This window comes from Nelusetta ayraudi, unplaced genomic scaffold (assembly GCF_046127955.1).
Source record: "Nelusetta ayraudi isolate G7.1 ecotype Tasmania unplaced genomic scaffold, CSIRO-AGI_Nayr_v1 ptg000075l, whole genome shotgun sequence".
In the NCBI taxonomy this organism is placed as follows: Eukaryota; Metazoa; Chordata; class Actinopteri; order Tetraodontiformes; family Monacanthidae; genus Nelusetta; species Nelusetta ayraudi.
The window spans coordinates 1,847,912-1,874,953 of record NW_027466125.1 but is presented as its reverse complement, the minus strand read 5'-3'; the positions used below and the strand labels follow the sequence as shown (position 1 = coordinate 1,874,953).

The following is a 27,042-nucleotide window of genomic DNA, read 5'->3' as shown; positions in this document are numbered from 1 at the left end:
ACAAAGCCGGCTTGTGGAGACGTGATCAGCTACAACCAGGCCTATTGGCAGCCGGATGTTGTTGTTTTTTGTTTGTCTGTTTTTCAGCCCAATGCATGTCTGTGTTCACAACTTTTTTTTAAAAAATGGCTTTCAAGCAACATTGACCTCCTGCCATTCTGTGCTGCTTTTTCCCTTTCCAAAAGTCCCTCCTCCCATCTTACTCTCATGAAAGAGACTTTGGCTGCTAAGCAACAGTGAATGCGAACCCAAGGCCGGGCATTCCGTGGCCACTCCCCCCCTCTGCAAGGATCAGCATAGATAAGGTAACATGTTGCTCCCTCACTCGCTCACTCCTGCTGCAAACTTGGGAGTGGAGCACTGCTCTGAGTGCGGCGAGCAGCGTCTGATGCTGATACACAGTAGCTCATCGGAGGGACTGCCAGTCCACACCTAGAATAAATCGCATTCCCCAGGGAGGGGAGGGGAGGAAAGCCGCCTGTGATTTCCACTCGGTCCCCCCATTCAGACTGACTGATGTTACTGATGCACTGTGGTTAACTGAGTGTCGGTGGGCCTGGACTGCTGGTGCTGAACTGAGGAAGACTTGCAGAGCACATATCATGCTGAGCTCACTGCATGGCGGTGCTTTGAATGGGAAGCAGAAATGGGATTGAATCCTATCGGGTAAGATTGGATAAGTGAACGTAGTTAAAGACAGTTATCTCTGTCTGCATCTGCTATTATGTTTTCCTATGTTTTTAGTTCCCAGCAGAGCTTTGATAATATTCTCTCTTTTGTCTGAGTGTTAGAGAACTGTTGAAGTTGTCTTTGTTTTTCCATGAAGGGTGTAGTAGTTGTGGAACCTTTTACAGCGTATCGTAGAGGTGTGCCCAGAGTCAGCGTGAACAAGCGTTTGCTAAGGCTGCATTTTCATTTGATCGTAAAGATAGCAAAACAAATCATATCTCAGCCAGTTAAGTTTATTACTCTTCTAGATGTGGACGTTTGGTCAGGCGTACTTGTGCCCAACAGCGGATCAGCAAAAACTCAGAGCAGTTTTATGGGGATAGTCACCGTTTTGCAAATTTCCCTTTTTGCTATATTAGTAAATTGTGACATGAGTGGAATTAAAACTCATCAAATACGCAATGGATTCTTTATATTATAAATGCCTCTTTGAATAGAGTTCCGATTTAGATCTCTAAATGGGTATGCTGTGAAGACTTTTTAGTCTGAACTTGACAGTTTTTCTGTGTGTACTTAAAGGTGAGGGCTACCTGAATTGAGTACATTTTTTCAGCATCAGCAATCAGCATTGCTTACCTCGAGGCATGTAAGCTTTGCAAGAACTTTGAAAGGTAGTATTATAGAAACTGCAGTTGCAACATTCTTGACATTTCCTCAAGCTCATTATTTAGTATAAACTGGTTTGTAAAGGTATGTTATAGTTTTGGGAGTTCACACACTTTGAGATCAGTCTTTTGCATTGTGTTAGAATGGTAAAAAAACAAAAACAACTTAAGATGCTACCAAAGCACTGTTCCTTTTTTCAGTTTGGTGAACAAATCTCTTCTTGCTGTGTCCAAATCAAGGTTAAAATAGTTTTAAAAAGTGCCTTTGGCTTTGGAACAAGTTAGTTTATGATGACTTCGGCGCTTTGTTCTGAAATGGTGCATTAATGATGCCGTTGACCAGCAAACTGAGCTGTTCTGTCCACCGAACCGAAGCCACCAAATTGACTTCTGCATTTTTCATTGAAGTCATAAATAATTTAGTAGTACCGGGCTACTATTTCAGTGATCTGTCATTCGAAGATTTAACTGTGTCCACGTCTGTTTGGTCCTTGTATTTGTAACATCGCAAAGATGTTTATTGGAAACGTGACATCATGTTATTAAGTTCAACTTTTCACTCTCCTCTTGCAGATGTTGGGGCCTAATCAAAGAATTGAGGGCATACAGTACTACTAACTTAAAGTAAACGGAAAAAGTAATACAGATCATGTCTCAAGTGTCCAATAAGACTTTCAACATTTCCCCTGACGACGTGGACCTCACGGTTCCACACATGCAGCTGGGCCTCTCGACTGCTGGTCAGTACAACGGCAACCCGTCGCCGTTCCTTACGCCCGGCTCCAACGGCCCCGTTTCTAACCAGTACAGTCGAGGCACCGTCGGCTCTCCGGATGTGGATATGCTGCGCGGCTGCCTCAGCGAGGGCTCCCCTGTGGATAACTCATACGGCAACAATTCAACGCAGGACAGCTTCTCTCACAGCATGAGCCTCAACCTCAACCAAACTTTCATCGCCTCGCCCATGAACACCAGCGTACACTTCTGGAATGCCAACCTGTTGCCGGCGTCCCGCCTGGGCGTGATCTCTGAGGAGTACCAGGTCCCTGGCGAGAATCTAGAAGAGGGCACCACCAGCGGAGCGACGTCGCCAGACTCCACTGGCAGGGACAGTCGGCTGGGGTGCAGCGAAACCTCCCACCGAGGATTCACTGAGAACGATTGCTGCTCCATGAGCTCTGGAGAGATGGTGGTGAGGAAGAACAGTTTTTGCCTTGAGGACCAGTCACTGTCGTTGGTCTCCTCCTTGGAAGAGGCCTCTGTCCCCTTGGTTGGGGGCAATGTCACATTTCCCGCTGAATCCAACCTATTGTCAACTGCTTCCCTTCACATCCATGAAAAATCCCTGGAAAGAGTCGCAGGAGAGGAGAGCACAGGCCTCCCGTGCCTCGGCATGACTTTCATTCAGTCTGTCCCACCAGCCGAGGAACAGCCGTCCAACCTTTCTGTCGCATTGCCTGGTGAAAATGAAGGAGGTCTCATGATGACCTTTGTCTGCGAAACATCTCCCCCAGACCAAAGGAAAGACGGCCCGGTTCCAACCGAAGTTCAACAGTTGTCGGAAACGGCCACTCCGGAACACGGCAAGAGCCTTGTGTCCGCTTTGTCCGCCGTGCGAAACTCAATTATTCAGACATCTACTCCTTTACAAACCCTCGGAAACAAGGCATCGAGCGTCCCGTCCTTCTCAGAGTCTCCCACCTCCTCTCCCATCGTAGAAAGTCCAAGCCACCAAGCCAAGAAGCAGAAAACTTCACTGACGGGCAAAAATTTGGTTGTCGGGCTGATACCCTTGGGGGCCAAGGCCAAGAAACTGGAACTCAAGAAGTTTCCCAAGTCGGATTTTAGCAGTATAAAATCTAAAGTTGTGACGAGACATTCAGCCAATCAGGCGTCAGCGTCGGGCTCTCAGTCACAGCATCCAAACCAAAGTCCATCCCAAGTTTGTGTGAAAAACAAACAACCTGAAGCACATCGAGGGCCGTTGATCAAGATTACTACCACCAAGTTGAGGAGTGCGATCACAGCTTCTTCTGTTAACTCGACAACTGTCAGAGATACTCGGAGAGAAGGGCATTCAGAAGATGCTGATGCAGCTAAAGCTCGGCCACCTGCGGAGGCTCGTGCAGAAGGAGTCGAGAGCGGAGAACCTTCCCAGAAGCCATCAACGGATGAAACCACATCACCAGCACCGTGCAGAAACGTCGCCTCTGAGGCTGCACATGACCCTTCAAATAAAGTCCCAGTCGCGGCTAAAGAGCGTGCTGGCAACCAGACCTTCTGCCTCTCATCCCCGGAAAAATCCCCAGGGAGAAGCGGCCAAAAAGATCCAAAAGTGAGGCCAAAGAAGTGTGCGTCAAACAAAATCGAGGTCACGGCAGGCTCAGTGCTGGGCCAGGACAAGCCCACCATCCTCAAGACTCGGCTCCGCTGCTCATCCGAGAGTTCCTCGCCTTTGTATCGGTCAGTCAAGGAAAAAATATCGAGTCTGAAGGTCTCAAATAGCTTCACCGTGCCAGAAGGTAACACCAGCCGTAATCAGAGCAAGCTAGGGAACCTGCACCGCTCTCCCCTGAATAGAAAGACCACACAGGCTAAGGCCGTGAATGGACCCATTGAAGTCACCACGAGAAGCGCGAAGAAAATCAGCCTGGTGGTTAGTTCTCAATCAAAATTGAGTCCATCCAACCCTTTTTATGAATACATATATATATATTTCTTTCTTTTTTTTAATTAAACAAAAATTATGTTTCTTTGTACAGGCACAGTCGAGCAATTTATCAACTACTGGAGCCTCATGGGATGAAAAAAAGAAGAGACTTTGGCAACGGCCTTCTCCTAGGAGGTCAGTTGGGACTTTACAAGCTTCAGCTTCCAGACTGGGAACATCCACCCAGCCCACCAGGCCGAGGCAGGTGACCTTGGCCAGGGATGAATGCAACACCTCCAGTGCTGCAGACTCAGCCCAGTCCAAGCAGAAGAGCAACACGGGTGAGAATGTTTTTTACGCAACACTGTTGCTGTTAAAGCCAAAAGTTATCCTTAAAGTCCTCTGCAAAAGTGAAGTTTAACATGTTAATGTCAGTAAACATTAAAAGTACCCACAACCTTTAGCCTTCCAACTCGATCGACCTACTTTTTAACTAAGTGGAGGGATAATCATTTCTGTTATGTCAACAGAATTCTCAAGCAAAGTGTTTTTCTCTGTGTGGGGTCGAGAGATTTGTGCAGGTTATATATTATAACTTCTTACTCTGTAATATATATGTGTGTGTGCGTGTGTGTGCGTGTGCGTGTGTGTAAAAAAATGATCAACGGTTGCTGTAAGGCACCCTCACCATCAGAGGGTGACGTTGAGCACTTCTGCAGGAAGCTCTGCTGTTATCGCTCACTTCCTCAGTCATGTTCTGCAGGAACAGACGTTGTCTCCACTGTCTTGGCTCGGTTGCGAGGTTCAAATGTGTTTCTTTTTTTCTTTGTTTCTGCTGCTGCTCCTGATAAGAGAAGGGGAAGGGCCTTTGTGTGACAGGAAGTTATCTGCAGTAGCAGAAAATGCAGGAGGTGTTTTACCAGAGGTGTTACAGTAAACTAAACAAAAACAAAAAAACCTGCGGGCACCCAATGCCAAGCAAGAAAGCAGCAGTCTTCTGCTTCAGCTATCAGACGCTGTGCTGAATTTGGTCTGAATCAAAAGTTTATAAATTGTTTATTTTCTCCAGTGCAGATACGTTATTACAGTTGTGCAGTTTTGTGATAGAATTTTGCCACAATTGCTTTTATTTTGATTCCTTTTCCGTAATCCTCTGTAGGCACTCCAAATGGCTGCTTTTTTTTTAGTTGATCAATATTATGGTGTGGATATCAGGGGTTCATCAGGGGTTCAAGCTATTGATAGACATCAGGGGTTCAAGCTATTGATCATTAATGTTATATTTTATCTTTGTATCGCAGATGGTACCAAAGTTCCTGCAGCAGGAGAACAGTCCCTTGCCAGTTCGAGCCTTAGGCCCCACCTGAACGCTCTCCGTCCTCCTCGGACTCCCAGTCACACCTCACTCGGAGTCCTCCCAGCAACTTCTGGCTCTAAACTCTCCCGCAAGTCCCTGGGGAGAATTGGCATGCACACTGAGCCGCACAAAGGTGCCGGGAGTTCACATGGTGAGACTTGCACAGGTTTGTGAATTTGCCTATTGCCATATTGCCCTGTTGTGATAGGAGATCTCAGAACAACAGGCATTGACATGTAAAGATAATGTACCTTCTCTCATGAGTCCCATGGAAATGTTCCTTTAAATGGTGACCCACTTCCTAGTTCATGCCCACATGTCAATCTCCTCACGGTTAATCACTCGCATCTGCCAAGGTTCAACATGTTTGATTTTTTTTTTTTATATGAAGAAAAATACACAAGTTATATTGCACTGAACTGGAATTATTTCAGAAATGACTTAACTTTATGAAGTGCAAACTGAAAGGGTGCAGTGGTGGTAAACATGCAGGTCTTTTTTTGCTGCCTCTCAGCATCTTGACCAGCGTGCAGCTCTGTGCAGCCCTGTTCAGCTCTGTGATTTGCTGCAAAGGACCAACAGGCTCCAACCTAGGCCACACCCCTCCCCCACCCCTTTTGGTTCCCATGGCAACGGCTTCTGTTCCACTCCAGTTCACACACATCCTTGCCTGAAGGCTCGATGAGAGCAACCGATGCCATCTGAGGTGTCTCTCAATTTCAGTTTGTGTTGTGTTTTGTGGAGAGAGCGATGGCGGGTTACTCAGGACCTCGAAGCTGCACCTGGACTGAATTTCCCGCTCACGTTTCCTACAACTCCTCTGCACTGGTGCAGAGAAACGCGACCGCGTCCAGCTGTGATCTTACACTCTTGACGTGTGTGCTGATCGGCTCCTATCGCTTCTGTATCGTCCCTCTGTTGACACTTTTAACTGGAAAAGGTAGACAGCTGTGGAGACGTAAGTACAACTTGGAAGTGAACAACAGCTTCAGGTCATCTAAGGCCCTGGACCCTGGAATCTTTTTTGGTTTTCTCTTTATTCAGTTGCATTTTTATAAGCGCTCCCTTTCTTCCTTAAGCATCGATTGACTCTGGACTATGGCTTGTTTTCAGCTGAATGAACAGCAGCAGTACGCAGGAGATGTAACAAAGGCTTTTGAATTTATTTTGTATTTTTCATTTGAACAGTTTCTGGAGAAACTACACTAAAGCCAACACCACTGAAAGCTGCCGGGTTGAAAACAAGACTGTTCGCCACTCCTGCTAAAACCATCGGACAAGGTGAGATCAGATCACACATGAGCACACACACATATCTATATGTATATATGCATGTGTCAGTTTATTGTGTGTGTGTGTGTGTGCAGTATGCAGTATGTTTATATATACGTGTATGTATATATATGTTTATGTATGTATGTGTATATATATATATATATGTTTATGTATATATGTGTATGTATGAATTTATATACATATGTGTGTGTTGGCTATGTCTATATATTTTTGATTTCATTATAATTTAAATATACAATTACATTTTTCTAGACAAATAAAATCATGCTGACGTACTATTGATGCAATTGAAAAGAAAGAAGAAACAAAGAAAAGAGAAAAATGGCCCCGTTTATAGAAAAAAGTAATTCCCTCCCTATTAAGAAGTTGGTAGGAAAAATTAGTTGTGTAATTTTTTTCTTCTTTGCGCTCTCTTTAAAGCCTTGTCGACGACAAGCAAACCTGCCACTTTTCTCACCAAAGGATCCTCCGGTTCTGCAGCCAGCAGTCCAGCAAAAAGAGCATCGTTGGCAAGATTTGTTGGTTTGGCGTCATGTGGACGTGGTAAGTTTTTTTTATTCAAGTCGTATTTTTAGTATGGAATCAAATACGATGATGCCATTGTTGCATTATCTATTGATAATTCCAACCTATTCTTTCTCTCTGAGGGATTTGCATGAGTCTTCACTTATAATATTTTTTTATCATTATGATTATTTATTTATATTAGGCATATCGTCGTAGCCTTTTGAAGCTGAGCAATGCTTTTCGGGTGATGATTTATTTCTGTGGAGCAGCCGCTCAGTCAAACTGTGCCATGACGGGTCGATCAATCATCTCTATCCAGCCCACTGCTGGTGAGGTGACAAAGACACAGAGGGTAAACGCGAGGACAAGCGGGATGCTGGATTGAATTCCTATTGGCTGTAGTCTTGTTACTGGCTCCTCCCACTGCTCTCTCTCTCTCTCTCTCTCTCTCTCTCTCTCTCTCTCTCTCTCTCTCTATCTCTCTATCTCCCTGGCACTGCTACAGCACCGCCATCATCCAGCTCAGGGATGCTGCTCTCCCCTGCTGGAGATACTTGGTGTGTTCACCCGGCTTTACCCAGAGGATTAAAGGGGATTTTTATTTTTTTCTTCTTTTTCACTATTGATTTATTGATTGAATCTCATGGGGCCGCGTCCCAAACACCTGCCAGGTTTTAATTCTTCTTCAGTTTTACTGCTGGGAGTTGCCTGCTTGTAATGGCGCTCAAACAAATCCCTGTTTTTTCCAAGGATTTCAGATTTGTTTATTTATTTTAACCCCTACTCGTGTTTGTTTTTTTTTTTCGTTTGGTTGTCTGACAGTCAGTTCCCCTGCCGCTGAGACTGTGATCATGGAAACCATCAAGCTGTAGGTTTTTGCGTTTGTTTGTACTTTACGCTGCTGGATTTAATTTCTTTAAAGAGATGTTATGGTCTCCGAAGCTCTCCCTGTCCAACATTCACGTGCGTTTGACAGCCAAGGGTTTGCTCCGAAATATTCAGCTGCTGTCAGGATGCAAGAAGAACACTGTGGTTTTCCGAGCAGGTGTGTGTGTGTGTGTGTGCTCAACATGTATGCCGATTAGTGTTGTTCTGGGGGTTTGTTTCTCACTGTGGCTACCACACACGTGGATAGATGGTGTTTCTCTGAGCTATTTTTAGCCGGGCTGTTTACTAGCCATCAGAACTGGAGGGCTCATCTTTCGTTTGCCCGTCTTGGTCACCAAAATGTGACATTTGTAAATTAAGTGTTGCACTTTTGCATATGGATAAAACTCTAAATTAAAAAAAAATTCAATTCCACCGAAAATATTGATCTGCCACATTGGCTTCGTCCTTCCTTTTCATAGCAATCTTTTGCCAAGAGCCACTTCATTTTCCCCTTAATTAGGACACTGTGCTCTCCTGTTTCACCCTGAAATGCACTGAGCTTAATTTGGCCCTGTTTCTCAGTTGGACCTTGTTGTGAATCTTGTTGTGTTTCCCTCTGTTTTTCATACATTTAGTTTTCAGGGAATATAGTATCTTTGTTTTATAGTTGGAGGTTTTATAAATGCCCGTGGACGCAATAATAATTTCACTCGAAAGCTAAATTACAAAAAAAAAAACAAGAGGTGTACTTTACAAACGGTGGCCAAGTCAAGCCTCTTTTTTTTTTTTATTCCCTGGGACTGTATGTAACAGAGGATTATTGTTGCTGAATGTGTCCACCACTTATTATAACAAGTGGCTTATTGTGAAGGGTCTCGTCAGCCATCACACTGTGTACTACGCAGTGATATCCCCTCAGCACTGCACTGTGGAGCAGCATTTGTTAATCATTGTGCAAATCTTTTTTTGTGGTATTTTGTTTTTTTGTCTGATTTTTTTTTTTTGTTTTTCAATCTGCATGCATGTTCTCCCTTCATTCATTTCATTTTATGTTAAATAATTCCATGGTATCCTAGTTAAACAAGGCCACTGGTAAAAGATGTAATTAAATGGGACTGAAAACTATGTATTTTCGACATTTTTGTGCTTTTAAGTCACAAAAACATGAGAATGGTGGGCATCTCCTCACTTTAGTATCTCCAGCTTTCCCCAATAGTGGCTGCTGTTTTACCTTAAAAAGGCTCGGTGCAACATTCGTTTGTTTTTATTTATTTTTTTGTAGGTTATAGCATCACAAGGTCAAGCTACAGCTCTGTGGTGACCGTTGTGGTTGTGGTTGCGTGTCGGTGTGTCACACTCAAGTTGTGGCAAACGTCGTAGATTCTCTATTGGTGTTCGTTGACCAACCAGCAGAGGGCATCACGAGTTGGCAAACTGCTGCCCGCCCCCCAAAAAATGCAAACCAAGCGGCACTTCTGGCTGGTGATTCCTCTGAAAAGCTTTTTGACTTCTGCTTTATAAAAGCAACTTTGGTGAGGTCATTTTTTTTCGCCCTACTGAACGTAATTTGCAGCCCTTCCTCGGAAACGCTTATCCTCACACAGCAAGAGGGGAGGTTGGAGATATCCAAGGTGCCGTTGCAAACACTGAGGCACATCCTTGTTGTGTTTGCTCCACAGTCCAACCTGTTTCAAGTTGATAGAAATGTTTAGTCTGTCTTCAGGGCTGTGCCTGCCTGTGTTTCATCTCTGCGTGTTTGCTTTAGCTGCGACACACGAGGAGAAAGGCAAGGAGGAAAATAGTGTAAACTCTAAATCCGGATACAGAGCTGTGCAAACTTCACTACTTCCCAGTCAGTCAGTCAGTCAGTCGGTAGCGCGAGTTCTTCATACAAACTATCAGATGATTTGATTGTCAAGTGGCCTTGTCTTGGTCAGCTGACTGCACCATAAAGTGAAGACACCCAACACCTCTGGTCCGGCTGCAAGCCCTGTCCTGTCCTCCTCTCCTCCACACCGACACGCCTCTCACTGCTTAAAAATTTAACGTGACTACAATCCAGGTTTTGTCGTGGAGAAGGACACGATTGTAAACAGCAGAGCCTGTTCTTCATTTAGTTTAATAGGACTTCGTTAGCAGTTGGGTGAGATAACTGCATTTGGCTTTTTTTATATGTAAGTGATTGAATTAGTGTTTGTACTGTCGTTTCCTCCTCACGCAGTGTAAATAAACTGACAGCTCGCAGTGTGTTCATCGGTGTAGTGCTGCGGTGCAATATTTTCGTCCTGCTGCTATTCTTGATTTGTCTCCCGATATTCTCGCAGCTGTGTTGCATAACATTCGCACACTCCCGAGTGTCAAATGGCATTAACTTGATATAAGGTGGCTTCCCCCTTCATCCTGTGTGTACAATTTGGCTTGATTTATTATTTTTTACATAGGTCAAAGGTCAACATACGGCCCATGAATACAATAATAAGCGAGTATACTGGCAGTGCAATAAAAGTGATTTGGTTTTTCTACCTTTGGAACGGTTCTCATATATATTAGAATATACATAGAGCAATATGGGTCTTGCTCCTAGTTAAATTTTACACACTGGACCTTTAATGTGGTCATGTTTTGTTCCTGCTCTTTTTGACCGAGCATCATAAATATAATTCGATAGTAGTGCAGCTTCATTGCAAATAATATGATTCTGGTGACCAGAGTCATCCGAACACTGGATTGAATTAGGATATGACCGAGTGTGATTTCATTTTAGAAGAGAGAGTTGTTTTTGTTTGTTTTATAATATTATTACATCGGCATGGTCAGACGAGCAGCACCCAGACGGACTCATCCGTCTGTCAGTCTGATTGGACGGAGCGGCTCCGGGCTGCACAAATATCCAAGGTGTTGACACCGGAGCTGCGTCCATCCCAGACGAGCAGCAGCAGCAGCAGTCATGGAGGGAGGCCTGACATTGATCAGGGTCGTCACTACTCTCACCGCTTGTCCTTTCACAGTGGACAAGAAGACGACACCCAAGGCCGGCAGCCAGCAGCAGGGGGGGTCCAGACCCAGCCAGGGCCACGGACCCCCAGATGTGGTGCCAGCCTGCACCTACCAGGACGGGAGGACGGAGCAGAACGGACGACTGGCGGGTGGGGACTGCACGTTTGAAACACCCGCCATCGTCTTGGAGCAAATCTCCAGGGGGGTAGGTGGATATTTCTCTTAGTTGTTGTAGTAGTTGTACTATAATTTCTAAATTCCTTTTTGTTCCAAGTGTTTTGTTTTTATTCATTTATTACCGTATCATATCCATTTGGGATTAAAAAAAAAAGTTGAATATTTGTATCAGAATTCTTTTGGCGTTGTAATGATGGGAAGAATAATAAAGATGTATCTCTTTAGCTTTTTGTCTGTCAGCAGCATGTGAGGAAACGCTGATGTTTGCTATGAAAAAAAAAAAAATGCAGCTCAGCAGCAACCACAACTGCTGAGGATTCCACTTGATTCTCCTCTCATCTACTCGAGCCTGCTGTGAAATGTCCCCCTGGACTTAATGTGACACTGTTGCTGGGCATGACACACATGACCTGAGGGTTCGTGGAGTCAAGTATTATGAATGTACTGGACTGTGATAGTAAAAATAGCTTGCACAAACGTGTGGGTCTTATTCTGTCCCTCTGTACTACGGTGTAGTCAACATCCAGGCACTGGTGGTGCAGAATAAATGGCTGCTGGACTTTTGTTTGTTTTGTTAGTTTACAAATGGTTTGTGGCAGGATTTTAAATGCGTCCCCTCCCGGCCTGTAATACTCCCTTTCTTTTCCATTCTATGAAAGAGGATTAAGGCCAGAAGAAGAACAAAAATATTGCAGGAAGGAGATTTTTTTTAAGTTTCCATTTCGAGTTTAAGTTAGAATTTTGTGAATAAAGTCTAAGTGAACAGGAAACTGGTGAAAACCGAAGTATTCCCCTAGGCTTGTACGCAGTGCCTTTCAACTTTATTCTTGAAATTTCCACTTTAGTCTCGGAATTTCAACTCTATTCTCCAAATTTTTACTTTATTCTCGAATTTTCAATTCTATTCACAAAATTTCAGCTTTATTCTCAAAATGGAAACTTGGAGAAAAAAAAGTCTTTCTGAGTATTTTTTTTTTTCTCTTCTTGTGGCCCTAATCGTCTTCCATACCATTCGCATATAGCTTTACAGCGGGGAAATTCCTCAGGGTGGCTTGATGCTAAAGTGTCAGATTGATCCTTAGAACTCTTCATTCATTTCTGTGCATTGAGACATCTAAATATTTCACTTCCACTGTTTGGAAGTCTGGATTACACATCCCTGGATTTGCAAAGCCAGTGGTGGGGGAAATATATTTGACAGAAGAATAGACAGTAGTGGTGGTTGTCTGTGAGATCATGCAAATCAAAGCTTGGGGGAGGGGGAGTTTCTCTCAAATGATGAGCCATGTGAAGTAACAGCTGGTATTTATGGGACAGTGTGTGATGATGTCCAGTCACTGGCGTTTGACTCATCATGTGCATCTGTTTTAGTTGGCAGTGTGAAACTGATGACATCGCCAGAAGTTCAGAAAACAACATGAAATGTCTGTTCCTGTCTGAGGGGCGAGCTGCTGACTCAAGACTTTTTAATGAGCTTCGTTTCCTTTGCACAGTTCTGCAAAACTGTTGGCACTGATCACAGATCACCTCATACAAATGATAGAAAGTGGATCTCTATATTGTTTAGTTTTGTCTTGTTGCCTAAAGTTCTTTCCCCTTTATCATTATGACACAGTGCCTTAGGCATTGTAATATTTAAAAATATGACATATATTAAATACATAGTATTGTGAATTAGTTTATTCTTTATTTATTTATGTAATATTTGTTAGTTGCCATGTAAAGACCTTTTGTGGTTTAAAAAAAGAGCAATCTATCAACATGTCGTGTTCAGTGGAATCCAGTGGCCATTTGCTGGACCAGGAGGAGAAGGCAGAGTGTGAGAATGTGGCAGCTGTTGACTTGATACGCTCCTGAACAGTGTCCAAACATAAAACCAGCTCCGTTTCTCAATGGATGGATGGATGGATGGATAGATAGATGGATTGCGTTAAATCGTACGCATTCTCAATAGTGAGAATTACAGGACAGGAATGCAATGAGAAGAGTCACTTGTTCCCTATCATACATGCACTCTGTGTTCCCAATCTTCCAGGAAATTGTAACCTGATATGCAGCAATGTGTCATTGATCTTAGACTGCCATCAAGTGTTATCCTGCACCTGATGTGGCATCATATTAATATCCACATGGGACGTGTCGGCTATTTAGTGCACACTAAACAGCCCATGGTAAGTCCTGAAGGAAGTGTATTTCCACGAGCTTTCACCCATGCATCGTATACTGTAATTTAAGTAGCATTGCCTCAAGCAGCATGTTCAGGGAATGAAGCTCACAGTTGCTCAGCAAGTGACTCATCAACATATTTAATTCTATATACGCTGCTGACCGTCAGGATGTCCGTTCGCACACACACAGCTGCTGGAAGTGCAGTCAGCCTGGACTCTATGTTGTCATGTTGTAATGGTGTCCACAGAGCATGTATCCACTTTCCAGAGCCCTGGGTAATGTTGCTGGGGGTCGGAGGGGTTGGGGGAGTGCTGGATGATTTAATGTAACTCTGGATGGGCGGTTGGGGGCGGGCGGCGGTAATGTAGCCTCTCTCCTAGCCCTCTCCTCCTCCTCCCCCCAGGGAAGCTCAGTGCTCAGCACAGGTCCAGCAGCAGCAGCAGCTCTGGACAGTTTATCAGTTTGCTCGACTCCGGCTGCCTTCAGTGCCGCCTTAAAGTGACCTCGCCTCTCTGCTGAGTAGGCGGTGCTTCCTCACACCAGAGCCCGCCTCCTTTATTTTTCCCCTCTCTCCCTCCCCCCTTTTTCTTTTTAGGTGTAATACGGTAACTGCTACACTCTGCAGTCAGTCAGCCAGTCACTCTGCTTGTGCGCCGGGGTTTTTTTTTTTTTTTTTTTTTTTTCCTGCTCCCCGTTCCGCCTCAGACGAGAAAGACGGTCTGATAGGTGGCGCCGCCACCACTGTTTGTCCTGGAGTACCGAGTCTGTCCACGGCTGCCGGGGTGGTAGTGGTGGTGGTGGCGGCTCCCACCAGTCAAGCCCTGAGGCTGAGGCTGAGCCTGGGGCTGGATCATGGGCTGCACTGGCAGCAGACAGTGCCTTACCGCTGCTCCCTGTGCTTCCAAGAGGGTAACACAGACTCCTGTTGTTTGACTGCGCAGCCAGGAATAGATTGAGGCAGACGTAGGCAGCGGCGCTTTAGATTTGTTTGTAACCTGCTCAGCGGCGGCGTTGTTTTGTTTTGTTTTGTCGTCAGGTTTGGTTGTTTTAAACTGGGTAGAAATTGAGAGGGGAACGGTTGAGTGTGGACGGAGACGAGGAGACGGAGCGTTAAGTGAGTAAGATGCAGCTTGTGAAGGAGTTTGTGTGTCAGTTTGAAGTGTGGAGGAGTGCTGCAGTGCAAAACAGTCCAGAATGAGACAGACAGACAGACAGACAGTTGATCTGAAAGACGGCATGCAAAGTTTTCAGTCTGCCTCTGTTTCTTTCAAATGCTTCATTGGAATTTATATTGAGTTTCCTGTTCCTTCGTCTTTTCTGTTTTACATCTGGCAGCCAAACATGACGCACTGGAGAGGGGGAAAAAAAACAGATGTGTCTGAGTCAGACCGCTGCCATGTAATCTGTCCCGCGGCAAACTGTAACATTTCGTGACCTGCTGTTGTGATCTGGACGCTCCAGCCATCCCATCAAACGCTGCAAAGGCTGCGAAGACCTCGGCGTGCACGCGCTCAGCTGTTTACATTTTTTCTTTTTTTTTCTTGTTTGTCTGCAGCGCGACGATGCCGGCAGGCAGAGCGGGAGTCCGTCCCAGGAGCAGGTCAGCCTTCAAGGAGAGCAGGGTGAGTCAGGTCACACGGCTTCCACAGCTCAGTCATCTAAAGTCAACAGTCTGGCGAGCTCACCTGATGGTTTTAGCATGAGTGGATGTTCTGGCTCGGAGTCGCAGCGGATCGTCTCGCTACGACCGTTCAAACACTGATCTGGTTCCATTGGCTCTTTTTCCAGCTTTACTGACTGAAGTCATTCAACTCATTTTGTCGGAATGTTTTTGCTTTCTAAGTAAACAGTCTCCGAGGATTGCGTTCAAAGTCGTAGCTTTGCTCTTTGTAACGTTCGGTCATTGTCAACTGCCTCGCACTTTACAAAAAGTTAGGTTTCGTGACCAACATGTGCGACCGCGTTGCTTCAGTCATCGCTGCCTTCCCCAGGGAGCGGCTGGTTGACCTCTGACCCCCGCACAGTGGAATGTCAGCCCACCTTTACCGCCTGTAAGAAGTTTAAGACAAGTTTGATGTTCAGCCTAAGTGCAGTCAGCTGTCAGCAGCTACCAAACACACACACACGCATTCCCTCACATCAGCCGTAATCTCTCCTGTTGTGGCTCCGCCCCCTCCCTCGCAGCCTCGGGACTTCCACATGACTGCTCTTACGTTGCGAGAGGTCCTCATATCGGCACTTGAACACATTCTTCTCACCTCAGAGTTCCTGAGAGCAGCGACGCCGACCTCTCTGACCTCCCTCGCTCTGGGAGTGTGAGTCGGTGAGAGAAATCCCCGAGTCATTCCTGTGAGGCTGCTTTTCCTCACCCACCGTTGTCACCACTGCTCCCAGAGATGGGGAGAGAGAGGGAGAGAGCGAGAGAGAGAGGGAGTCACGCCGCATGCAGTAATGAATTGCAGTCTTGGGCCGCAGCCCAAATTGTGATGCGACCACACCCTGAAACCATATTTGCCTTTTCTTTGCATCTGCATGCCACTTCTCCCAGACTGTCCCTGAAGGCATCAGACAGAATGTTCAGCTCTTAATTGATCAGCCGTGATCTTTGACGGACACACGCTGAAGGAGCCACTTCATCCTCATCAGTTATCTGTGGTTCGGCTTCCCGGAATGGATCACATCTGTTGCAACCATTCCAGTGAATTCCAACTATCATTTTTTTTCTACTGTAGCTGATTTTTTTTTATTTTTTTACATTCTAAGTGTAAAATATCTTCAATATGTTAAAGCATTTTATTGCTTATTGACAGACAAGCTGCTATTGGAATTGCACTGCACTGGGGTATTTTGGGTACTTTGTCATTAGAATTTTACAGTACATTAGTGCACATTTTATCTGGCTGGATTTAATGGAATGCTTCTCATGCTGTTGCTCTGTGCACCACAGACATTTTCCACTTCAAGCCCCGTTGACTGGGGGGGGGGGGGTTACTGATAAAGATGTGATATCTTGGCACCGTCCACTCTGGACCAGCAGCAGTTTTGTTTAAGTATTTAAAGTGGCAGCAGCAGGTGGCGCTGGTCACGTCGCCCACCCAGGCTGGCAGAAGCAGCATTAAACAGCGAGATTGCGACGGTGATTTAAACTGAGCTTTACAGTAAAACTTCAAACTGAGCCTCACTTGGTATTTCCTTTTTTATTTTATTTTCTTTTCTCGTCACTTTTTCCAGCACTTTAAAAAAAAAAAAAACTCCTCAACATCAGGGAAGAATTTTGTTTTTGTTTTTTTTACAAGTGGATTCCTGAGTGGGACAATCTTTGTATTGACTCAGGCCCTGATTACTAAAAACTACAGTGTACACCCACCTGTTTCCAGCCAGATCGTCAACACAATGCGAATGTCCAGACACTGTTTCCCCTCAGATAAAACAGGAGCCGTCTTTTTTTTCTTTCTTTTTGCTGGCAGCCTGCACCGTCCATTCCTCCAGCGAGCGTCTGGAGAAGGAGGAGCTGCGCGCTGCTCTGGAGGATGCACTGCAGAGGGCGCAGGAGCAGCACCAGAATGAGGTGGCTGAGCTGGAGCGGCGGCTGCAGGCCTTCGACCAGGTCGAGTGGGACAAGGTGCAGCAGGCCTACCAGGAGGAGGCCGACAGGTGCAGGTCCCTGCAGCAGCAGGTGGGGCCCTTCAAAGACATCCAGTCACAATGATTTCAAACTGGAACTTCTTCCTTCTGAGGCTGCGTTCAGACTGCAGGCAAATCGGATTCCATCTCAAATCTGATTTTTAGGGCTGACTGTCTGCACTGTTTTTAGCGTTTAGTGTTTTAAGTGTCCAAATGGGATGCGGCTCTGTTCAGACTGGTCCACATTATTGACCCATCTGACAGGTTGCAGTAGCAACCACGTCGGAGGGGAGGTGACGTCATATAATTGCGACAGCGGCAAAAACTAAATGGATTTGTTGCGATACAGGGCCTGGAGCTTGGCTTGAATGGAGCTCTCCCCCCACAGACTGATGAGGCAATGACTTTCCTCAAAGTCAAAACCGATCAGTGTGTTTGGAGCCGTTCAGACTGAGACGTATCTGTCCAAATGCGAATTGAAACTACCTCCCGAAGGTGGTTTCAATCCGTTTTTGCAAAGATCGGATTTCATGTGATTTGTGAATGTTCAGACTGCAAAAGAGCCATCTGGTTTCAATCTGGATGGGCTAAAAATCTGATTTTGGCTGGCAGTCTGAACGCGGCTTTAAAGGTCCCATCCAAGCATGCATGATGACACTTACTGTACGTTGTTGGGTTTCTATATAGTTGTAGAGTTATTTTTAGTTTGGGAAACAGATTCACGCAAAGCTGCTTGGTGCGCCACCTGCCTTGGAAATGCAGTGCAGGTGACGAGGCTTGAAGTTGATTTCAGTTGTGTTTTGTTTTTCTTGTTTCTCTTTTTCAGATGGAAGAGCTGAAATCCAGCCGCGAAGCCATGAAGCAGGAACTAGAGAGCCGGCACACGGAGCAGCTGCAGCGTGTCAGAGAGCAGTGCGACCTGTCGCTACAAGGTCAGTGAGCAGCTCAGCTCAGCTCAGTTTGGAAATTTAATTGAACATGTTAAAAACAATGAAATAGAATCCTTCTGCTCGAAGTCACTTCATAATTAAACCTCATTATCAAAATGGATATGAAGTTGTGAGTAACCTGTGTTAGTGCAGCTGAACCTGCTTTCTGAATGAATGTATGACTGTACTGGAGGTTCTGTGGTGGTTAAACATATGGATACTTTTTTTTTTTTTTTCACCCTTCATATCCTAAAACTCAGAACTCACCAAAGTCCACAGAGAGGAGCTGCAGTCACTGGGCGACTCTTTAAAGGTACTAAAGCCGCCCATTTCTCAAAGTTGACCCATGAACTGATGAGCCACTTTATGTACGTCATTAAACTTTTTTTTTTTCTCCGTGCAACAACTCACAGGGACAGATTGAGGAACTGGCTGCGGAGAACCGAGCCCTGATGGAGAAGTTCACGGCCGAGGAGAACCGGAGGAAGGAGCTGGCTGAGCACAGTCAGGTGGGCACCACATGCCGGGAGTCCCTGTCGTCAAGATTCAAGAACTTTATTTGTCACATGCTCATGCTTTCATGTGGAATGAAATGCGAGGAGAGATTGTGCAAACAGTAAAAACAACATACACAGGAAAGAAAGAAGCAGCAAGAACAATCTGATATAACACTGTACAACCACATTTTTATTAGCAATACATAAAGAAGCACACCGTTCACAAAAGCCCTTATTAAAGGAAATTCTTAGTCTTTAAAGATGATTAGCTTGAAGATTACAGCAAATACGTCCCGCACCACAAATGCAACACAAGTATTTTAATATTCATACGTGCAGGAAACTTATCAACATCTCATATCTCTCTCTCTGTATGTAATGTAACCCAAAGGGTGCTTTGAAGCTGCCGCTTCTCACAAGTGTTGTTAGCCGTCATCTCGTCATGGTCTAGTGTTCTGCCCTGTCAGAGTTACAGCAACCGCCTCACTTTATCCTTCTGCAACCACACGGCTGCTTACAAAAAAAGTACCAGACGGAAGAGCTCAGGACACGGCTCCCTGTGTCACAACTACAAAAAAGGAGTAGGGCCACAAGAAGTGGAAAAAAATATTACTGGGAGGAGTTTTTTATTTTAAGTTTTCATTTTGAGTTTTAAGTTGAAATTTCGTGAATAAAGTCAAAATTTCGTGAAAAAGGTCGACGTAAAAAGGACGAAATTTTGTGAATAAAGTCGACGTAAAAAATGATGAAATTTCGTGAACGTTGATATAAGAAAAGACAACATTTCATGAATAAAGTCAATACGAATAAAGTGGAAAATGGCGAGTAAAGTGATGGTGGAGTAACCCAATTACCCACAGTTAAAATTAAATGAAATTATGTATCCCACAAGGTTCACCCACAGCATTCAGAAAACATGCGAAAACGGGCCTTTCGACTGTATTCTTGACATTTTGACTTACTTCATGATGACGTTAATTGCAAAATTTAGATCGTATTGTGGCCCTAATCCTCTTCCCTGCACAACCCTATAACAATATTCCTTTGCAAAAAAAAAAGAATAATAATTAAGGGGTTAATCTAAACTTTGCGCGGCAGATTGAAATCATCCTGGGCCTTTGTTTTTCCGAACACCACATTTGTGGCACACGGCTCCCTGACGTCGTGCGGTTTTGGATTTACGACTTGCGTGATGCGTTCAGAGGACTGGCTGACTAAATGACTGGCTCATTCTGTGGAAGTCCATAAATGATGGCTGCCTAAACGGTTTGGCTCCGGTCCCCACAGAAGGACTCCCACACTCTGTATCTGGAGCAGGAGCTGGAGAGCCTCAAGGTGGTGCTGGACATCAAGAACAAGCAGCTCCACCAGCAGGAGAAGATGACGTTGGAGCTCGACAATCTGGTGAGAAGCTGGGAGTCGGAGCCTCGTCGCAGACCCTCGATCACATCCAAGAGGAATAACACTGAACGTTTTTTCCCTTTTTTTTTTTTTTTTTTGTTCTCCTCCTTTACCAGAGGGACAAAAATGTGAAGCTGGACGAGAGCCGGATAAAGGTCCAGCAGGAGAACGAGGACCTGAAAGCCCGAATGGTTCATCACGCCACTCTGTCAAGGTAGGAGCTCATCACATGACCGCCTCCACTCATCTCACACACAGGACTCATGGCGTCACGGGTGACGCATTTAAAAATGGAGAGCTCCTCTGTGTTGGCCACCTCATTGTTTCTCACCAACAAGCAGCTTCGTCCCTCATGCTAAATGTCGTCTCTGTACCAGTACGACTGTCCATATAAAGTAATTACCCACTCACTCTCTGATTGGCCGGTTTAATAATCCCCTGTCAGACCCGTTAACACATCTTTAGTTTTCGTTTCCCCATTTATTATCCATTAAAAACGCTCTCTGCACTCCCCAAGTTAAACGCCTGCCTGTGGTTGTGCTCACTGTCCCCTTGTGACATCACAGAGCAATGGTTTTTCGGTTTGTTTGTTTTTTTTCAATTTATTTATTTTTTCATAACTAAAACTAAATGATCAGCTATTTCAAATGCTGTTGAGTTCACCGACAGGCCAGAGACTCAAGTGAGTATTGACAATAATTATTTAGGGATATTATATGGAGCCTCTCTTGCCTTAACACAGCTGTGCCATCGTCCACTGAGCCTTTTTTCGTTACTTAACGGACGAAGCGTATTGGTGGTGCATTTCTGGTTGAACTCAGTGGAAACGGATGCTTCAGGGCCCAAAAGAACTGAAACAGCTGTTTCATTTCGAGGCTCTTTGTTGATTTCTTTGGTTTTGTTTTGCAATGACTTCACAGTCATGAATCTTTTTGAGATTTCCACATGTTGCGTGTCGGAACAAGTTGTCTTCTGTGGTGCACTCATAAACACAACATAAACAAACGACTGTTGAATAAAATAAACAATCAAATGTACTCAAAACATGAACGATAAAATAATCAATAAATTTTACAATAAATTACAAACATTAGTCGGGCCAAAGCATCTCAACCTGCCCGTGGCGTCGCTGTCTTGCAGGCAGCTGTCGACGGAGCAGGCGGTGCTGCACGAGTCCCTGCAGAAGGAGTCCAAGGTCAACAAGCGTCTGTCCATGGAGAACGAGGAGCTGCTGTGGAAGCTCAACAACGGCGACGTGGTGGGCAGCCCCCGCAAGGTGCTGTCGGCCAGCCCCTCCCACTCCTTCAGCAGCCTGCAGTCGCCTCGCAGCTCGGACCTGTTCTCCAGCCCACCGGTGTCCCCGAGATAGCCACCGGCTCCCCCAACCCCTCCCCACGACCCCCCTCCACACCCCCCCTCCCGTTCCAGCCAGCAGACCTATGAATTTTGAGTCGGCCCACCTGGAGTGAGCTGATGGTTCTGAAGCCTCCAGGATCACGTTCAAACTCTGGACACTTTTTTTTTTGTTGTTGTACAGGAAAAAAGGAGAAACGCACGGAAGCACTTCACACGCAAGCTCGCCTTGTTCTTTGCCTTTCACGCCTGAGAGATCAGACGTTGGAAATGAGAAATCTCAGGACTTCTATGTGAGGACGTACTGTTGTTTTGTTACTTGTTGACCAAGGTGTCGTTCTGTTGGCATTCAGACACTGGAGTGGTTGGATTTGTGTCTCTGGAGTTCTCTTGGGTTTGGTGTCTAGATTATTATTTTTTGTTTTATTTTGTGTTTAAATATTAATAAAGTATTGTAATAAAATGACTCCATCAGTGACTTGATTGCAACAGATGGTGGGTGAGGTCTTTCTGTAAGCCAGTGGAAAACTGGAGGAGTCATCAGCTGCCTCTTGACTGTTGCTGCCGTCCAATAACTTCAAAGTACGCTCATTTTTTTTTTCCCTATAAATCCATGAACGTTTCTGTGCTTGGCAGAAAAAAGATACTTTCCAAAAATCAACATCCAGCAACTGTTTGGCAAAGTGGAAACTGCAGCAAGTGTTGTTGCGTCGGACCAAAAATAAATTCTGGGATGTGAGATTGAATTCCACATACGGAGTGCGTTAGGACCCACGCCTGGCACACAGCTGAGCTTTAAACCAGATTCTCTCTCCTCTTCAAGATGCTGCAGAGCTTCAGCTGCTTTCTAAATGCTACTCAATGTTTTTAATGTAGCGGGACAACAGAGGCTTCATCTTGTTGGACATTAAAGAAACATTACATTGGGGGAACCTTAACGTTAAACCTAAAGTTTAGCAGATCAGTCAGTGGCACCAGGTGAGGTTCACGGTCCTTCTTGTTTCTACAAATTTAACATTTAAAGGAGCTACGCACGGAATCATTTCTCTAACTGGGTTAAATGAACTTGCTGTTTGGAAGTTTTGTGCCAATAAACTGATGCCTGTGTGTCCAATGTTAAATAATTTTCCAAATGTTGAGTCCACTTGGAAAGGGATGATAACACAAGAAGAGAATTTCTACAAAGTAATTCCTGAACCCTTAAGAGGGTGCTATACAGTGAAACTATATAACAACTTGAACCTCTGGAGTGTCAATAAGGGAAAGTGAGAAGAGAAAAAGTGACTTAAAAATTATGTATATAAAAAAATTTGAATGTTAAAATTATAAAGACATTAATTTCCTTTTGGTCATGAAGACATCAGTAATGATGAACTTGTCATTAGTCAGACGGTCCATGATTCAGTGTGAAAACAACAGCGAGTCACTGCATGGAACGGACTCAAACCTCATGTCACTAGGAGCAAGAAATTGGGTCATGTTGTCTTTCATATTATAAACCATAAAAGGTTAAATACTTTATTGTGCATGATGGTGAATGAAGTAAAAAAACAGGATCTCTGAATCTAATTTGATGACTGAATCAACAAGATCTCTACAATGACGCCATTCTGTCCTAATCTGTAGTTTGAAAATACAATCATGTCTACACAATTGTCACTGTCTGCTCAGGCGGCTCCCCAACTCAGCCCCCCTTCCTCCCCACCTATCTGGGGATGATGTCAGTGGTCACGATGGTCTCGCCGTGCTGGTTCTTGGCTTTACAGGCGTAGGTTCCGTAGTCGATGGTCTCCATGTCCTCCACGGTCAGGACGCTCTGCGTCAGTCGGGTGGTCCGACCCGGGCCTCTGTTCACCAGCCTCCAGGACGTGCGGATGTCAACTGGCCGTTGGTCCTTTGTGAGTTAATTAATGTTGGAGTCAGCAAGAGTAACAACGATTATGTATGTGGGTGTTTTGTGTTTCATCATCATATTTTCATATTTTTTAGCATATTTTTCAACCGCTGTGTCGTGACACACTAGTGCACCATGAGATAATGTCAGATGTGGCGTGAAAAATTAGCCAACTTCACTTAATTGGTCTAACAACAATAATAATGTTCCAATGTCAGGCGACTGGATCTAAACAGGCCCAGGGTGTCACACCGAGTAGGAATAAATTAAGAGACTATAATGTCATTATTAGGCTAAAAAAGTGTCACTTTATAATATTTGTATTATATGTAACAAAAAATAAAATAAAATAAAAAATGTTGAAGGTTGAAAACCATTGATATAGTCATTCAAAAATCTACATGTCCTGTTTACATACATATAAGTTTTCCTTTTGATAAAATGTAATCACTATAATTATTGACACCGTAATAATTGAGGCCATCATCAGCTCCTTTTCTCACAAAACAGATGTTCTCCAATTGCAGTTGGTCCCACCTGACCAGGGTAAGTCCAATGGAAGGTCACGTCGGCCTCCGGCTCCCCGAGGACGGTGCAGCTGATGCTGACGTTGTCGCCTCCTCTGACTGCCTGCTCAGAGGCTTCAAGGCTCACAAACGGGGGACTGCTGGGAACTAATGACAACAAGAACAAGATTGTTTTTTGGGGGGGGGGTTTGCCTCTGTACAGGCACCACACCTAACTGGAATCTGGAACAGGTTGTGTACAAAATGAAAACATGATTAACGTAAGTGATTGATCAACATCATGTGAGCTTTTCTTGACCTCCCACAATTAATTGGCCAACATTTCCCAAAGTTCAATTAAAGGTCCAATATTAGACCGATTCTGGCCCTTAAAAAACTGTTGCAATCCTCTAGAGAATTACATATTTAGCCCTCTGTTTACAGTCTCACACAAAAAACTTGTTTTTCAATGAAGAAAAAATAAATGTAAAAAAAAAGTGGCGGCGCTGGTGTTCCTACCCTCCACAAAGAGCAGCTGGAACTTGGTGGAGATCTGAGGCGTCCCACTGGTCACAGCCTTGCAGTAGAAGACGCCCTGGTAGTCCTCAGTGGGCTTCTGCAGGACGAAGCCCTTGGTTGGGTCGTAGGTCACCAGGGTGGTGTTGTTGGCTGTGATCTCCTCTGGAGGAACCTCCCTGTGCAGGGACACCTGAGCCTGGGCGTCCGTCACCCGGCAGGGCACCACGGCCGGCTGGCTGGGACGCAGGTAGACCAGCTCCACGTGAATGGCTGAGGGGACGAAGAGGTTGTCTTTGTCTGGGGGGAAAGACAGTCAGCAAAGTCACTTTAGGTCGAGAAATGCAGACACAGAAAGTCATTGTCCCAACTTTCGAAACATTAGCTGCTGGAATTGTTCAAAGTTTGATCACCCTTAAATTATTATACAATGTTTTCCTATTTGACTTTGTGCAAAAATTGTATCTTATAAATGACTCATTGCCAGAAACTTATTAAATCAAGGCACGAAAATGTGCTTATATGTCCCTGTACAACGCATAGCCAAAAATAGGTCACACACTCACAATATTTTGTTTGCCCACCTTTAGCTTTGATAATGCAATGTCACAAGATTTATTTTCATCTAGTATTGCATTATAATACTACTACTACTACTACTACTAATAATAATAATAATAATAATAATAATAATAATAATAATGATAATAATAATAATAATAATAATAATAATAATAATAATAATAATAATAATAATCATCATCATCATCATCATCATCATTATTATACCAAGATCTTAGTAAAAAAGAAAAATTAGTCTTTCGATTTTTTCAGTGACCTGTGAAGTAGATGTATGACACGTATGTGCGGTCGTGGTCCTTCTCGCAGTCTGAGCCATCGCACACTATCGGCCAGCAGCTGTAGGGACCTGTGTCAGCAGCAGAGGGCGACGTCAGGATCAGCTGACTGTACTTGTCGCTGTGTTTGATGCTGCGGGTGGGGAAACAAATACAACATGCATAATTTAAGCTAAAATTAAGCCCTTTTTTTTGGAGGCCATTTATAGATTGCTAAATATAACATGTATAATATAACAATATAACATAAAATATAACAGTTTCTGAAAATGAAAATATTTCTAAAGTTCCAAGTGAACCATTAGTGTGAGGCTTCCCCACTGGACTATAATAAAGATCTGAGAATGCTACAAACTGGAAGCTTCGGCGCTGTAAGTGACGAAGACTTTGTGTCACCTGAGTCTGGAGTCGTTGAAGGTGTCCAGGCTGGACGGATACGCCCACCCAATGGCGCTGCCTTTGCAGCGCAGCTCCACGTTTCTCCCAGGAGTCAGAGTGGTGGTCTGGCCCAGACGCACAAAGCGGCCCTTATCAAGGACCTGGGTCAGAAGGGACTGGCCTCTCCCTCCTCCTCCTCCTCCTCCCTCCTTCGCTTTGGGAGGCTTAATCCTCACCCGCTTCCCTCCCGGCCTGCTGCGGTTCTCTCCTGCCTCCTTCCTCCTCTTGGCCTGCTGGCAGAGCCCTGAACAGACAGGGGGGGGGGGCATGAGAGGTGCAAATAACCTTTCTCACAATCACGACTTCCTTTAAAAACCATAGATCAAACGTTTATGGAAAACTGCAAATCCAAATCCGGGTCTGATGAAGCGAAAGAGGGAAATCCCTCCTGAGGGAAAGCAACGTATCCAGAAGTGAGTCTCTCTTTCAGGAGAGAGGCGGAGCAGCTCAACCCATGAAGAAGGCAAGAACAAAGCCGTCCATCCAAAATGTGAAGAGTTTATTTTTCGCGTCTCCGGTGCATTGTAACGAGACGTGAGTGAGCAGAGGTCGGCAGTAAGGAGCTGCTAATTAGAAACGCCTGTTGCATGCCTCAGATGCAGCCACTTTGAGTTGCTGTGCAGAATTACTCTGCTGTTAAAAAAAAAGAGAAGAAAAAAAACTTCAGACAATCCTTGTGCAACCATTAACTCTTCACTAACACGATACAGGACTCTAACAGAGCAGCCAATTGTCTAAAGACAGAAAAGAATTAAGCTGAAAACAAACTTTTTCCACATGTGAGCAGGATTTACTTCTCAGTGAGCCTCCACCTCCTCCTCCAGCACCCTGAGGTGGATTCAAGCTCCCTACTGGTATTTATGCAACATGAAATCCTTCAATCTCCGTCTGTTATCCCCATACTAATACCAATACCTTGAATTCCCACTGTATAACTCGGGAGACGTTTTGCAGCACACTCTGCAAGATGTCTGTGACATACGTTCAACTCACCATCTTGGAGCTCCAGGAAAACCAGAGCCAGGCAGAGCACCAGCCAGAGCTTCATAGCTGTGGTTCAGCGGGTCTGGCGGGTCACAGGGAGGGTGGACGAGGTCGTCAGGTCCGGTTCTTCACTGGGACTTGCAAGCTCCAGAGACACAGTTTAGATTTCCAGCTTCATCCTCAACAAAGACAAGGAGAAACAAAAAAAGGGGAAAGAATCTCTGCAGAGCCCTTCTGTCAACGCCCCCTTGCTCAGAGTGGAAATACCGACACCAGAGCCCCCTGCTGGCCAAGAGTGTGAATCACAACGTCTATGTAAACCGACTTCCTGAGCAGGAGCAGGAGGCACTTTAATTAGAAGAGCTTTGCAAAACGAAAAACAACAAGAAAATCTGCTTGGTGGATAGATGTCCACTAAGAGAATTCATAATCGCAATGAGCTGATACTCTATGAAAAGTGGAGCGTTCACTTGAATTGAGTTTATCAGACTTGGTGGTGGGGTGGTGTCCCGACATCTGTAGTAAAAAGTGTGTGTACCGCTGTCTGCTGTGTTGTTTTCCTGCTCCTTGTTTACTGGCTTGACAGCTGCACAATCATGTCAACACATTTGAATCCCTCCTCTCAATACTGGAGATACAAATGATGTTATTTTGGGATCGAGATCTTGGTAAAATGTTATTTTGAT

At 44.7% G+C, this 27,042-nt stretch overlaps 2 protein-coding genes across 2 annotated transcripts; one reads left to right on the top strand and one right to left on the bottom strand.

Annotated features, from left to right (window-relative positions):
- The first annotated feature begins 188 nt into the window (after positions 1–188).
- Positions 189–21,628, top strand: LOC142899730 (uncharacterized). Its single transcript, XM_076043480.1, has 15 exons — positions 189–666; positions 1,908–3,990; positions 4,097–4,325; positions 5,286–5,492; positions 6,530–6,622; positions 7,058–7,180; positions 11,023–11,216; positions 14,913–14,979; positions 16,825–17,033; positions 17,808–17,913; positions 18,171–18,223; positions 18,324–18,419; positions 19,695–19,811; positions 19,925–20,022; positions 20,949–21,628. Exons 2-15 carry the CDS (start codon positions 1,984–1,986, stop codon positions 21,175–21,177), a joined length of 3,828 nt encoding a protein of 1,275 aa, XP_075899595.1. The 5' UTR covers positions 189–666; positions 1,908–1,983; the 3' UTR covers positions 21,178–21,628.
- A 1,037-nt stretch (positions 21,629–22,665) lies between these two features.
- On the bottom strand, positions 22,666–26,615 carry pdgfrl (platelet-derived growth factor receptor-like). Its single transcript, XM_076043486.1, has 6 exons — positions 26,366–26,615; positions 25,331–25,616; positions 24,916–25,067; positions 24,081–24,377; positions 23,593–23,729; positions 22,666–23,055 (listed from the first exon to the last, which is right to left on the bottom strand). Exons 1-6 carry the CDS (start codon positions 26,418–26,420, stop codon positions 22,867–22,869), a joined length of 1,116 nt encoding a protein of 371 aa, XP_075899601.1. The 5' UTR covers positions 26,421–26,615; the 3' UTR covers positions 22,666–22,866.
- Positions 26,616–27,042: the final 427 nt, after the last annotated feature.